This window comes from Plodia interpunctella, chromosome 20 (genome assembly GCF_027563975.2).
Source record: "Plodia interpunctella isolate USDA-ARS_2022_Savannah chromosome 20, ilPloInte3.2, whole genome shotgun sequence".
Taxonomy (NCBI): Eukaryota; Metazoa; Arthropoda; class Insecta; order Lepidoptera; family Pyralidae; genus Plodia; species Plodia interpunctella.
In genome coordinates, this window is record NC_071313.1 from 6,797,594 (window position 1) to 6,814,154 (window position 16,561).

The following is a 16,561-nucleotide window of genomic DNA, read 5'->3' on the forward strand; positions in this document are numbered from 1 at the left end:
ATCGTACAAGAGTTAGACTGGCTGAATCACGGATCGCCTTAGGATCGCTTGGAGCGCATATTTGGGATCGCAAGTTTCCAAAAGTGGATCGGCCTAACACGATCCACGATCCACGATCCACGCTCCGCGATCCTGGATCGCGGATCGCGGGATCGATGGATCTTTTTTGGTGTAGACCCGGCTATTGAGTATTTGATTATTACATTATTTTTTTGATTTCGTAACCAATGTACCTAATATAATGTTCAATATACATATATCCTTTGGTGGAATACACAAATTCAAAGTTTTTTCGCTCTCTGCTTATTGAGATAAGTAAGACAGAGAAAAATATATTTAATCATGTATATTTTATCAAAGTTATGTTTATGAATGTTATGTCTATACCTATACCTAATTTTGTACATTTGTAATTTTGAAGCATTTTTGTCATTTTTTTAGTTTCTTTTTAGTTTCTGATTAAGCTTGTTGAGATAAGCAAATGCAATTAATATGCGGAGAAATTGGTGTTGGGCACTTTTTAGAAATTTTTTTTAGTTTCTTTTTAGTTTCTGATTAAGCTTGTTGAGATAAGCAAGACAGAAAAATATTTTTCATCTACGTATTTGGCCAAAGACAATACCTATAGTTGTTCCTAAATATTATGTTTACAATAAATAATCTAATTATGCAACATTGTGATTTTGACGTTTACTATATTATAATAATACTTAAATAATAATTATACCTACAAAATATACCTAAAAGATTTTCATTTTATAATTACCTATACAATGTATGTATTTGTGACCAATATCTATTATATCGGTACTTAATGTTCTTGTTTCTCGATTAATAATAATAATAAGTTAACGGATCGAACTAGTGAGAACAAACATTCTCACTAGTTCGACGGTCGAACAAATGAGAAAAAAAATTCTCACTAGTTCGACGATCGAACTACTGAATCGAACTAGTGAGAACAAATGGCTCAACGTTGGCAACGCCATGCACGCTGTACACGCGGTACGCGGGGGACGAGACGGGCGGGGAAGCGACGTCCGCGCCATTTTGTCGATTCCTGTTCTCTGTTGCGTACGCACGTATTGACAGTACCGTGTTCCTTTTTATTAATCAGCCTTAGATTCGTAGCTTTTGGATTGATTATGGAGTACTTTATAGAAAAAGTTAAACTACATCCCTGTTTATGGAAAATGAACGATATATCCTACAGAGATATCGGTAAAAAGGATTTGATTTGGGCACGTATAGCCAAGGAATGTGAAATGGCAAATGGTGAGTAAAATTTTTGTTTGTGTATAATAAAATAAAATATTTACATGCATACCGGATTATGCAGATAGTTGGTAACATATTTATTATACATACATTATATAATACTTTATTTAATAATATATAATAATTTACAGTTAATTTTACAAATTACTTTTTAAATTGTGACACGGGCTTGTTGCCAGCTCAAAACATTAATATGATTAAAATAATAACAAAATTCTTCTCTTATAAAGAAACTGTCATTGGAACTTCTAAACCCCGAGTGTCTTATGTCTAAAAGTTGGTTTTCAATTGAAGCTGCCGTTATATCTGCATTTGTTACTGAATCATAGGTGAGACCATGTTCCATTAGATAATTATGTAGCACACAAGTTGCCTTAACTACTCTTATGACGGTATCTACTTTGCACTCAAAGGGTCTTTTGTAAACTCTCCAACGCACACTCAGAATTCCAAATGCATTTTCTACCACTCGTCTTGCTCGACAAAGACGGTAATTAAAAATTCTTTTGTTTTGTGTTATATTGTTTTCTCGGGGAAATGGTCTCATCAAATTACACATTAAAGGTAATGCTTCATCTCCGATAAAGACATATGGAACTTCGATGCCGCCTTCTACAAGTGGTTCATCAGGTGGAAGATTAAGATTATTACCATATAACTTCTGTCCAAAGTTGCTTTCTCGTAATATTCCCCCATCACTAAATTTTCCTTTAGATCCAATATCTATCATTATGAATTTTTTTTTGCTGTCAGCAACCGCCAAAAGCACAATCGAGTGATCTTTAAGATAGTTAAAGTAATCTGAACCACAGTTTGGAGGTGCTTTTATTGTCACATGTTTGCCGTCAATAGCTCCAACACAATGAGGAAAGTCACAAGAAATTTGAAAATTTTCAGAAATTTTTCTCCACTTATGTTCATCTTTAATTTCTTCTAGAACTAATGGTTTTAAACAATCCCATATAGCATCGGTAACTTCATTGATTATCCTTCCTACAGTGGTTTTACCGATTCTGTAACTATAAGCTATGGTTTGGTATGAATCTCCTGTTGCCATGTATCTGTAACATACATATTTTTATATTAAAGGTAAAGAAGCGAAATCCCATTGGAAAAAACTAAGAGACAGCCATAGAGAAGCTCTGCGTCGACGTAAAACTTCCACGGGCCAGGCAGCACAAAACTTGAAGCCATGGAAGTACGAGGCTTTAATGGAATTTTTACTGACACAAAAAGAAAATAACGAAACTTCTTCAAATTACTCAAGTCAGTTACAAGAGACAAGTCAAGATACTCAAAACAGTTCGGATACAAATACGAATAACGATTCTATTGAATCGCCTGCCCCGCCTCCTGATCCTCCACTCGCAACATCGTCTACAATTCAATCTGAAAAGAAGAACAGCATGCAAACGGAAATAACAGAGATTCTTCGGATCCGCGAGAAAAATCGAGAGCAAAGACGAATAGAAAGAAATGAAGAAAGAATGAGACAAATTGATTCAAATCGACCACGAGATGCATTAACTGATTTATTCGCTAGTCTTTGTCAAAAGACACGCGATCTTCCAAAGTATTTACAATTGAGAGTACAACGAGAAATTTTTGAAACAATTACTCGTGCTGAAGAAGAAGCATTGTCCTATGACTCAGTAAATAATTACTACTGCTCCACGCCATCTACCTCGTCTTCTTATGGATACACAAGTGCCACAAATTATCAAACCACCAATTTACCTGATGCTAGCCCCTTGCCCGATGTCAGCACCTTACGTGATGTCAGCACACTGGCTGATACCAGAACACTGCCTGATGCCAGCACTCTGCCTGATGCCAGCACCGTACCTGATGCCAGCACCGTGCCTGATGCCAGCATCTTGCATGATGTCAGCCACTTGACCGATAATAACAGCCAGCACCTTGCCTGATGCCAGCCACTTAACAACTGTTTGAATTCACTTTTTAAAATATGATACGACTTACCTCAGGGTGATGGCAAGCCTTTCAGCAGAACTTATACATTCTCGATAAGTAGTATCCATTTTTTCAATTTTTTCTTTAATCATTTCATGTATAATTTGAAAATGGTGTCGTGATAGTCGATAATAATCTTCAAATTTTTCATTACTTAGTGTCATAAATAACGTCTTGTATTCTCCGTGATTATTTCTGAATGTAATATGATTTTCTATCCAAAAACGGTGTTTTCTTTTTCTTTTCCTTCGCAATTCACTTATTAATAGATCATCGATCTCACTTTCGAATTCATCGTCTGACGAACTGTCTAACAAACTCAGTTCAATGTCATTTTACAAGATTCACGAAATGCGTGGTATCCACAAGGCGTATGAGTCAAGACTGTGCTGTGCTATAGTCGGACATAGTCGTGAGGTTAAGTTAGGTGGAAACGTTGACCCACGTTGTTAAACAAATGAATACGTGCGCAGCGTGCCCGTGCACAGCGTGCGCTGCAGTGGAACCGCGGCTTGATGCGTTCAAAACACACGTTTTGGACATACCTCAATCAGAATGGAAAAAGTGCTTTGAAAATTGGTTTCATCGTATGCAGAAGTGCATAGATCATCGCGGAGAATACTTCGAGAAACAATAAAACCATATGTAATAATATATGTTTGTTTAATTTTGTTATTCCGGATACATAAATAGCAGCCCTCGTATTACTAGCTTTAATTTTGTTTTAAATGTTTTTGGTAGATGGCAGCTCAGCAAGAATTTGAAAGTATCACAGTTGAAAATTGGGCAAATTCATGCAGACATGTGATGAAAATTGAAAAAGAGTATTTCGAGAGAGGCAGAACTTTGAACACCGATATAGAACGATTAGTCTTTCATGTCAATGATGACAGCAGCAGTGACGAGACATCACAATCCTCTTATTCTGATATAGCAGGAACGTCAACCCAAGATCCTGTCTTCTCAGGTGTAGAATATCTGGATGAACTCATTTTTTCCATACTCTTTCTTACCAAGCTGTACTGAATATCAATATTTTACAATTAATTTTTTTTATAGAATTTACGAAAATGTGGAGGACCAGCCAATTTAAAAAAAATAATTATATTACACACTCAAAACCAACACTGGTTTCTCGCCATACAAAGGACATTACTAATGGTGTATAAAAAATATTGCAGTAACCCCCTTCGCACACGGCGTCGTATCGTAAGCGTATCGTAGAACGCGCGTAGTACGAGAGCAATACGAGCAGGAACATGTTCAAACAAGTCCGCACACGATGCGGTGTTGCAGCGTATTGTGTGAGGTATTCGTGTCATTACGATAGTCGTAGCGTACTGGCGTAACAAAAGGAAGCATAGAAAAAATTTTCAAGATGAATACTGGCAAAATTATAGAATTTGTGGGCCTAGTGGAAAAATTTCCTTGCCTCAGTTCATTTCCTTGCATCAGTTACCCATAACAAATGAGGACTTTGAACAATACGCGTGTGTCGATGATGCTGTCGCCACTTGTGAAGAACCGTCTGATGAAAACATTGTGGAAAATATCATCGCCAACGACGCGAATAGCAACGATAGCGACGGTGATGATGGCGAACCAGAGGTGATTCATCCGACTTTGAGTGTGTCTGAAGCATTGAAGGCTGCAGAAACACTCAGTGTATTTGTTCAGACTAACTTTGATGATGATCTTATGAAAACAATGATGTCACGAATTCACAATGCCGTACGACATTCTTACTACCGAACAAAAGTTTGTCAAAAACAAACTCAAATAACAGACTTTCTACGTTAGTACGAGGGCTGCTATTTATGTATCCGGAATAACAAAATTAAACAAACATATATTATTACATATGGTTTTATTGTTTCTCGAAGTATTCTCCGCGATGATCTATGCACTTCTGCATACGATGAAACCAATTTTCAAAGCACTTTTTCCATTCTGATTGAGGTATGTCCAAAACGTGTGTTTTGAACGCATCAACGGCCTCTTCGCGGCTCGAAAAACGTTGACCACGTAATTTATTTTTAATGTTTGGAAATAAATAAAAATCATTGGGTGCCAGGTCGGGGCTGTACGGCGGATGACCCGTCAATTCAATCTTTTGACCCTCCAAAAAATTATTTGTTTCAGCCGACTTGTGGCAGCTAGCATTGTCGTGATGAAGTATGATTCTGCGTTGTGGGTTGTTCTTTCGTATTTTTTCAAAGACTTCTGGCAAACAAATGGTGGTGTACCATTCAGAATTAACCGTCCTACTATTCTCTAGTGGCACTGTAGCTACATGTCCGTTGATACCAAAAAAACAAGCGACCATTTGCTTTAAAGTGCTTCTCGCACGAACAACTTTTGTTGGATTCGGTTCATCTTGAAAGACCCACACCGTTGACTGCTGTTTAGTTTCAGGGTCATAAGCATAGATCCAGGTTTCGTCACCTGTGTAGATATTATAAACAGCTTTTGACGTGCCACGGTTGTATTTTTTTATCATTTTCTTACACCAGTCGACACGATCCTGTTTTTGATCTACGCTCAAGTTGTGCGGAATCCAACGCGAACAAATTTTTTTAACAATTAAATGTTCGTGTAATATCGCGTGTATACTCGTCATACTAATGCCCAGAGACGCCTCTATCTCGCGGTATGTAACATGACGATCTTGCATTACTAATTGTCGCACAGCATCAATATTTTGTTGTACCACTACCGATTTAGGACGACCCTCCTTAATTTCATCCGTGAGCATAGACCGTCCACGTTGAAATTCCTTAAACCAATAATACACAGTGGTTTTCGATGGTGCTTCATCTCCAAAAGTTAAAATCAGTTGTTCGATGCACTGTTTTTGAGTTAATCCACGCCGAAAATCATAATAAATCATCGCGCGAAAATGTTCACGAGTTAAATCCATGGCAATGAAGACAAGCTATTTTCAAAATTGGCGCCAATTGAAAAAAACAAATGACAGGGACTTGAAAAATATTTATTCTCTAGCCGAAGAGTTCTATTTTCAAATGTTGTAATTACTTTTTAAATATTCTAGAATTATTGGCCAGTTCCGGATACATAAATAGCAGCCCTCGTAACACAGAGCTTTGTCTGTAGTGCTTGTGTATTTTATTTACGCATTTTTATTACAGTACATTATGTACCTATGTCTATATACCTATGTTTGTAATTTGTAATGTTTAAGAACTATCAAAATAAAGCATTTATGATTTCTATGAAATGTTTTATTTAACTACATAAATAGGAAAACTGTTTTGTGCGTTATCCGGTTAATACGACATAGTATCGCCGGTCCCTTGAAGGTCGTTATATCCGGATTCTACTGTATATTGTTTATTGTATCATAATTTTTGCATCTACTTAATTGGCGTCATCAACACTTGAAATTTTTGGGTCATCATTCCAAAAGCACACTCGATGTTTTTCCGCCCACGACTTAAGCCCCGTATGTATGTTTACCATGAGTAAACATTTGTTTAGCAACAAAGTTGAATCAACGTGTTGCGGAGTTGCTGGCAACACTGCGTGTTGCAGAGTTGACAGCATCATGTTGACAAGCTCTCGCCCGACAAGCGTAAACATCAGTTTAGCGACAATTGTTGACGTGTGTGGACGAGTTTGCAACAGTTTATAAACATGGCAGTAGTGTGGAGCAATGATAAAATAATGCAATTAATATAATTATTTCAATCAAAACCATTATTATGGGATTGTTCTATAAAAGAATACAAAGATAGAAACAAAAAGAACGATGCATTCGAAGAAATTTCTCAAGTCCTAAATATACCCAAAAAAGACGTAGAAACTAAAATACATGTACTGCGTACTCAATTTACTAGAGAGAAAAAAAAGATGTCGGCAAAAAAAACTACAGGCAGCGGCGTAATAGAAAAATGTAAATGGATTTATTACGAGCCATTGGAATTTTTGTTATGTGGTGCAACTACTTCTGGTGAAACGGATACTATGAATAAAACAGTAAGTTGTTTTTGTATATAATTGTTTTATACTATTGTCTGTAAAATTATTACAATTACGCTACATTATTTTGCCATGGAACTCTTCCCTCTGGAGTTATAAAGTAATCGGCAAACTGTTCTCTAATACAAAGAGCTGATTGTGATGCAGGCCTGCCCCGTCTTTGCAAATCAATCATAGGAAACGAACTTAGTTCCCTTCGCCAAGAACCTTCTAATAGGTTACCTTCAGAGTCTTCAAAATCAAAAGTTTGTGGAGGTGTATATATGGATCTGGAAACTGAGTTACGTCTTAAGAAGTTATGTAAATATACACAAGCAATTACCACGAGTTCACAATTGGCTGGTTTTAACGGAATAGGTTTAGTGAATACACGGAACACCACACATAAAATGCCAAAAACATTTTCTATAATCCTCCTAGCTCTTGATAGTCTGTAATTGAATATACGCTTTTTGGTCCCACGTTCATGAATGCCAGGATATGGTTTCATGATGTTCTCCGTTAGCGCGAAAGCACTGTCACCTACAATTACATACGGCATTTCTGTTCCGCCTTGTGTTATTGGTTCAGGCCGTGGCAGTTTAAGTGAGTTTTCTAACAATGCATTATAAAACGGTGTTTACTGAAATATTCCACTGTCGGACGACCGACCCTTAGCTCCATAATTTGCGTAAATAAAGTTGTAATTGCCATCTGCAATTGCCATAAGTACCATGCTGAACTGATTTTTATAATTGTAGTATTCACTTCCAGAATTATTTGGCGCCACAATCATAACGTGTTTCCCATCAATGGCCCCAATGCAATGTGGAAAATTCCATCGTATTTCGAATTCACGACTTATTTGTTTCCATTCTTGTTCCGAACTTGGAACCTAAAAAATAAATAAATATATAATAAGATAATAATTTACAGGTAGATGAAAACAATGCACTTGAAAGTGGTATGGAGTCAGAGCCATCTCAATCACCAAGGCCGAATGCTACAACATCTACATCTTCGAGGAAAAGAAATAAGACAGATGAATCAAATGAAATATTAGAGGTTTTGAAAAGTGCTAAAAAAAGATGGATGAAAAGGAGAAGAAGGATCCATTTGATATATATGGTGAATATATTGCTGCTGAATTAAGAAGTGTTAAAGATGACCAAGCCGTGACACAGGCAAAGTACCATATTAATAATATACTGTATGAATTAAAAATGGGACGATATAATACATATGGATATCAAACGGCATCTTCTCATCCATCATCAACACCAAATAATGTTCAGGAAACTGAAATAAGGGAAATTGAGAGACACGAAACAAATAGACTAGATGCATTACAAGACGAAACAGAAGATTCGGCTATACTAAACTTAGTTAACTATCTCAGTGATGAATCAACGCAATAGCATACACTGTTTTTTTTGTGTTTTTTAATTAATAAAATACTTGATTACACAAATAGTGTTCTTGTACCTTGACATATCCTGCTAGTGAGTTAATTAGTTCTTGACATACATCTGGTATAATTTTGCTAATCAATTATTTTGATACTCTGAATGTGTATGAAAGAGAACTGTATGAATCTCCGGTTGCAAGATACCGTAATGTAATAGCCAGCCTCGTTTGAGGTGAAACTGGCTGACGAATATTTGTTTCCCTTTTGGCTATTGATGGACCAATCATTTCTAGAAGATGTTCGAAATCACTTTTCGACATTCTCGTAAAGTTACAAAATGATCCATCTGTCATTCTGAGGTCACTCATCAAATTTTCCCTTTGCAAAAGATAATTTCGAATCCACCATCTTTTTCTCTTTTTTTTATTAGAGATTCTATACATCTGATACAGAGAACACAACAACACTACCTCCTCGGGCAACATTTTAAGGCAGACTGGCGTGTGGACAACCTGTATTGATTTAAACATAGTTGCTAGCAACATTCTCGCCGCTCACCAACAATGTTTAGCAACTGTTGCTAAACAAATGTTTACCATGAATACGGGGCATTAGTCTGTAGTTAAATATTCTTTTTTTTTGCATATATTATGCTTTCTTCCTCCTCATCTAGCCGCAAGAGTACGTCTAAAATAGACTCACAAATTGCATTTATATGAATCTGTTCATGTTCCTGTAGCTTTTCTGTCTTTCATATTTTTGTTGCTTTATTTAATTACAATTATTCCTTTTATTTATCATAGGGATGAAGGTGCAAGTTCTTCATCAGTGAGGGGGAGGAAGTCGGTGGGGACATCCACTCTGAGGGCCAGTTGCCGCGTTTACCATTCAACACTTGGCCTCACATCAACGCCGGAACAGATGCGTCCCCTTATTACTGTTATTTAACGTCACATTTATGTCTACTCTTGTAAATAGTATAAATACTCACGCCGTTCAAGTTTTGTTGGAAACTAATTAGTTCCAAAGTAGAATATTTAGGTGGCACGAAACTAATATTGACGAGATGTATACCTTTTTAGGACGTTTATTTCACATGGGCCACATTAGAATCAGTAGAATTAATGATTACTGGAATACGAATCCCGTATTCAAAGCACCGTTTGCGAAGTATATGAGCCGCGATAGATTTTTGTTAATTTTACGTAATTTAAGTTTCACGGATCCTAATCTGACTTTTGATAGCAACGATCCCAGTAGATTTACAAAGCCTATTATTTCTTTTTTTAACAGCTTAATGAAGCTTCTTGTAGTTTCACCGAAAAATTTAACTATAGATGGAACTGTTGTTTTGTGGCGCGGACGTTTAAAAAGTGTATATACAAGGGAAGAGACATAAATATGGCGTGAAATTATATGTGCTTCCGGATACCAATGGTATAACGCAGAAAATTCATATGTATTGCGGAACTCATGACGTTGAACTTCGGGGAAAAGGTCATGCAGATAAAGTTGTACTTTTTTTGCGGGGTAGGAAAAGCGCGGGCGAGGGGGGGGCGCCTACATCGTTGTGTTGACGGGCTCATGAAGTTTTAGTCGCTATGAATTACTTTGACGGGAAGCGTCGCATTTTACGAGAACTCTCGTTCATATATTGCTACTAGGCGACTATATTGTGCTGAATATGGACTACGGCGAATTAGTGAAGCTCCGAGTGCTCCGAGAGAGGCCGTAAGCCAGCAAAATCTGCAATAATTTCAATTTCCCCTTATAAGAAAGACCTTGAGAATGCACAATTTAGAAAGTCGGGAAAGGAGGAGACAGCACAGAAAATGTTATGTATGTAATGTTAAGGGAAAAGGCAAGAAGAATGTAACAAAAAACACAAATGAGAGAAATATTACAGAAAGTGAGTCATCAGATATAGCAATGAGAAATTAGTCTGCAGTCCCAACTGATGAGGATGCCGAGTGTTTTTTCTGTAATGGAAAATATAGTGCGGATAAAAGGGGTGAAGAATTGGTGAAGTGCTTAATTTGTGAAATGTGGATTCACGGAGATTGTGGTGGTTATGAGTCTGGTATTTATATATGTGATTACTGCAAGAATTAATAACTTTTAAAGACTTTAAATTTAAGTTCATATTTAACACTGATCTGTGATTATTGTGACTGATTATTACTTAATAATTATATGAGTCAAATGAAGCTTTTGGAGTTTTTTAGGTTGATTACAATTTTGATAATGTTCTTACTTTTTTTTAAATTTCTGCTACAATTTTTTTGTATAACTATACTGATCCACAATCGAGGTTCTACTTTCCGAAGTCTGCAAACCGTGAAATAAACGCATTTAAATGAAACTGCACGCTCCACAAATTTTAAGGTTTTTTTTTTATTGATCTCAATTTATTCGTCGTTGTCCTGGGACGATTCAAATTTAAAATAGCGATAAATTCATTTTTTATTTTTACGTGTTTCCGTTTGCGTCTATAGAATTCTGGTGTAGTTTGATTCAGAAATATTAAAAAAATATATATTATTTACCGTGAATGAAGATGCCACAAGATTTTAGAAGAGGTCACTAGATTTTATATTATATTAGCAGCCGTCCGCGACTTCATCGTTGTTTATTCATATTCATGTCCCTTGTGAAGACCTATTTCTCTGTGCTAAATTTTATCAAAATCCAGTTCAGTTGTTTTAGACTTTTGATCGTTTTGATTTACTGTTTCTATTATTAAAGTTTATTGATTTTCTAACCATTTGATGTATTTTTTATTGGGTACACAAACCAGTATTCCAAATTTACTGCAGATCCTCTACTTTCTTTCAAATCACGACAATTTCAAACAAAAATAAATATAAGTAACGACGGGTGACGTGACGCGTGTTTTTGCACACCGTACGTCGAGTATGACGTCATCGGCCCGAGTCTCATGTTAATTCGTACGGGTTGTACATGGTCACGGGTTTATTGATAAAGTAACGGAGCTTACAACGCTCGCACGCTGTGTTAGCACAAGCCAACAGTCTATTCGTACTCTGGACGCAGGGATGGACTCAGACGTCAGACGAATCCTAGAGAAACATATTGATATAACAAGCCTCTCATCGTTCAAACTACCCATCAAACATCACATAATTACGGAAGAACACAACCAGTGTGAAACTATTTTAAGGGGAGAGTACTGTGGCGTATCTCCACAGTCTCGAGACGTGAGCGATACGTGGTAAGATAGCAAGTAAAGATACCTCACAGATTTTAGATTTTTAGATAATGTTATTGATAGATAAGACATAGTATATAAGATTGTACAAAGTAAAATAAAGTTAGACATCTATAGTAGAACCGCCTAAATGAGTCCTCGCCCGCGGAGTACAAGGGGCGCGGGGGTACGACGACAAAGGGGACCGAGAGAGGTGCGGGCGGCGGGCGCATTCTTGTAAAAACTCAGTTCGCTCGCTACGCGGTTAGCGATCACACGTGTTGACAGTTGCGGACGCCTTGTGAAAGTTATACATGAGATTACATTCTCAAGATGAGTCGAAATGTTTTCGGACATAGAATTAATAGTCAGTGCAAACAAATGGCGTTTAACGTATATGAATATTTTAGAAAAAAGAAACTCGACCCAAATTCTGATGAATATAAACAAGATATACCTTTAAATAAAACTGTAGCAGAAGTTACTGGATTATCAGAAAAGACTGTATCTAGAATTGTACAACAAGGGAAAGCATTAAATGACAACGAGAGATTTAAATCACCAAGAAAACCAAAACAGGTTCGTAGAAAAAGAGTGGAAATAGACGATTTCACAAAAGGAGTGGTAAGAAGAAAAGTCACTCAGTTTTACACAATTTTCAAAAAAATACCTACTCTGAAAACTTTGAACGCTGTACTTAGAGAAGAGAATATATTACACTGCGGCAGGGAATATTTAAGGCTATTATTACATGATCTAGGTTTTAAATTTAAGAAATGCGGATCTAAAAGGAAACTCCTTATCGAACAGCCAAATATCACATCGTGGAGGTGGAAATACCTAAATACTATTAAAAAATATCGTAGAGAAAGAAGACATATTTTATACCTTGACGAAACTTATGTAAACGCGTCTCATAACGTTTCAAAATGTTGGCAATCAAAGGATGAACTTGGCGTTCTATCTCATATTGGTAAAGGGGACCGTTTGATCATCGTACATTGTGGAGGTCAAATTGGATTTGTAGACGGAGCCCTTGTGATATTCAAATCCAAATGTAAAACAGGTGATTATCACGATTCTATGAATTTCGCAAATTTCAGTAAATGGATAAATGAAAAGCTCATGCCTAATATACCGCAAAATTCTGTCATAGTAATGGACAACGCAGCTTATCATTCGGTTCGAGAAGAGAAAAAGCCAACTATGGCTTCTACCAAGCCAACTATGCAAGAATGGCTACGACGACATAACGTGCCTTTTGATGAAAAACTTAGAAAAGATGACTTATATAAATTAATTAAAAGCCATTTCACAGAAGATATTTACAAAATTGACGAGGTATTGAAAAGAAACGGACACGAAGTATTGCGTTTGCCTCCATATCACCCAGACCTGAACCCCATTGAGTTGGTCTGGGGTGATATCAAAGGACAATTAGCACAAAAAAGTATCGACTCTAATTTGGACCAGAAAAAAGAAATATTAGAGAGATTATTTGCTGAATATCCCAAAGAGAAATGGGAGAATTGTGTTAAACACGTGATTAAAATCGAAGACGAATATTGCAAACATGATGGAGCACTAGATGAAGTTGTTGATTTTATTATTAATGTGCAAGACGATTCTGATGATTCTGATGATGGCTGTTTCGAAAGTGAAGAATCAAGTTCCAGTGATACTGATATTATGGACATAAGTGATTGATTTATAATTTTGATAAATTTTGCATAAATAAATATTACATACATAACTTTATTACCTTTTTTTTACCTACATATCATACCTATATATCATAAAATCACATTTTTATCGAATTGTTTTGTATGAAAAATAAAAATTTGAAAATAACAATAATCGAAAAATGCTTATGCTATTTAATTCATGTACGTGGTCTCGTTGATACCATGGAGATATGGGATAACAAAAGGAACACGTTGTATAGTTTACAGTTGTTTCATTCAAATTTTGTATAGCCATTATTAATTTTTTAATAAAAATCTTCACCTGTTTGCCGCTAACCACTATGACTTCACATATCTCAAGAAATGTCCAGTAACATTTCGCCTCTTGTATTACACGCTACGCTCGACCGCCGCCCGCACCTCTTTCGTTCCCCTTCGTCGTCGTACCCCCGCGCCCCTTGTACTCCGCGGGCGAGGACTCATTTAGGCGGTTCTACTATACCAACTTTGTGTCTCGTTGCATATCCCGCAACAGGATCTTTGGAATTCGATAAAAATTAAAAATCTGAATAAATTTAAAACTTTAAAAAAATTTACTTAGCTCAATCGGTACCTACAGACAGCTTATTGCGGCTGTTTACCAGAAACACTCGGACGTTTCTTCGACGTATAAACAGCCGATAACAAATACGTCACTATAAAGGAGCGCCTTATAAGCTGCTATGAAGCTAGCACCTGCGGTTGTGGAACCGCAGGTGCGCTCACAAAAGACTAGCACAAATGAACCTCGGAGATCAGAAGCCATCTCAATTATTGAGGAAGATGAGAGAAGCGGCCACGTTGAGCCAGGTGAACAAAACCGTTCAACAGCCACAGGTGCAGTTTAATCAGTGTGTATAGTGTTCGGTAAAGTGTAATTTTATTTTATTTTTCATATGTATACAATAATACCTAAAAACTTTTTTAAGGCTCAATTGGCCAATTATCTGATAATGTATTTTTATATCTTCAAAATGTTATTCTCCATTTTATCAGCATATTGTAACAAATATTTCTCAAAACTAATTTCAATAATTATTACATATACATAGTAATAAAAGAATTTCAATAATTATTTATATAGTTATAAAATGTTTTGCTCACACGAGTATTACATTCATTACCTCCTCGCTGACCGTAAGAATTGTCGACCTAGTTAAATTGCAAGCCAGCGCATTGTTGTCTACTCACTCAGTGCACAACGCATATTTTTTGTATAATTTTATTGAAAATATGTATTATTTTTGGTAATTTTCTTTTAAATTTTGTTTTTTGGACAATGTTTATTTAAAAAAAAAAAAGAGGGTTGATGTAACGTCAGCGTTACATGTAGTCCCTAGACCGCGGACAGAATAACATCTTTAGTTATATTATTATGTAATTCTTTGTATATGTACCTATAACTTTAATGAAATCTATTAAGTAAAAACGCACTTTGTTGTTTACATACAAGTCCCACTTTCCGGACTAAGGCTACTCAACAACGGCAGACGTCTATTGTCAGCAATTGCAAACTATGATGGAAAAGCTAGCTGCTAACAACAGAGGCTGGTCAATCGCTCCACGCCCACTGCTGCTCACGACAACGCTAGACCACACACTGCACAACAGACGGCTACCAAATTAGAGGAGCTTCAATTGGAATGTCTAAGACATCCACCGTAATCCCCGGACCTTGCTCCAACAGATTACCATTTTTTTCGAAATTTGGATAACTTTTTCCCAGAGAAAAAATTCAACTCCGATAGGGCAACGCCTTGTAGTAAGATTTAGGGTACAAATATAAATGCTTAGAGGCAGTACGCATTCTCCAACACATCCGTACCATCAACATTCAACATGGGATCAACAGCGAGCCATCAGAACGAGCAAATTAATATGATTCAAAACGTCAAAACACCGAGGACCCGTTGTTTTTCAACAATTTTATTTAGTTCACTCAACAAAATACTGATTGTTCAAATTTATTTTCAAATAATTCTATGACAAACGAAAACATTCAATCAACAAGAAACTAGGACCATTTTATTAAGGACCTTGTAAAACAATATATAAAATACAGCATATCCTTATAATTTACTATATTTTTTGACAACAGAAAAACCTACAATTTTTAATGCGAAAACCATTTTTATTGCACATTTTTTTTATTATCAAAACGGCTTATTACCAACATTAGTATTTAGTAATAAAACGTTCGAAAACAATATTTTTTTGATTGTATTTTTGTATTATTTTTTAACATTTATAAACAATTCCTGCAGGTGTGGCAACAGACTGCCCTTGACAAGATTTGTGGAAAAAGGGGCCTTTGCCCAGCAGTGGGACACATCAATAGGCTAATAAAAAAAATATAAAACAACAATTGAACCAGCAACAATAAACCACAACTTGATATCGAATTAATTTTTGAACATAATTATTACATATTCAAAAATTTATTCTTACTTTCAAATAACACAATATATCCATCCAAATCTGACATTTCGCTCCGTTTTCTGACCATCAATTCATTCACTTTAGAATCCATACGATTATTCTTAAACAAAAAAATATTTTTAATTTTTTTGGGCAAACAATATCGAGTCTAATTTAACGCAATATTGTTTACCCATACTTTGTTTTTTTTTTTTTTTGACAGATTATAAGATTATAAGATTATATTTCCAAGCACTATGAGACTAGGAACCAATGCCCTCTCGGCAAAAATTGCTATGAGAAACACGATCACACCTCGATACCAGGCAACATAGCGCAATCCGCGTTTGAACTATATGTTTGTATCGTTGTATTTATCGAAGAAACCGAAATCATTTGAATATTTCGTAACATTCTGTATAGACCACAACAACGACAAACCACCAAACAACAAAATAAAATCGACGAAAAAGCTATTAAAATTCAGGGTCGATCGAAATTGTTAAAATACGGTAGTTTATTTGAACGTTTAATTTTATGTTCGCTTAAAGCGGTCTACACACCAAAGCCGCT

At 36.0% G+C, this 16,561-nt stretch overlaps 2 protein-coding genes across 2 annotated transcripts; both read left to right on the plus strand.

Moving 5' to 3' along the window:
* Nucleotides 1-2,345: 2,345 nt before the first annotated feature.
* LOC128678593 (uncharacterized) lies at nt 2,346-3,265 on the plus strand (the record flags this gene model as incomplete). The annotated part of the gene is made up of 1 exon (XM_053760213.2): nt 2,346-3,265. A coding segment is annotated over one exon (861 nt), but the record flags the coding sequence as incomplete, so codon positions are not given.
* An 8,914-nt stretch (nt 3,266-12,179) lies between these two features.
* LOC128678576 (uncharacterized) lies at nt 12,180-13,738 on the plus strand. Its single transcript, XM_053760191.2, has one exon. It carries the CDS (start codon nt 12,180-12,182, stop codon nt 13,551-13,553), a length of 1,374 nt encoding a protein of 457 aa, XP_053616166.1. The 3' UTR covers nt 13,554-13,738.
* The last annotated feature ends 2,823 nt before the right edge of the window (nt 13,739-16,561 follow it).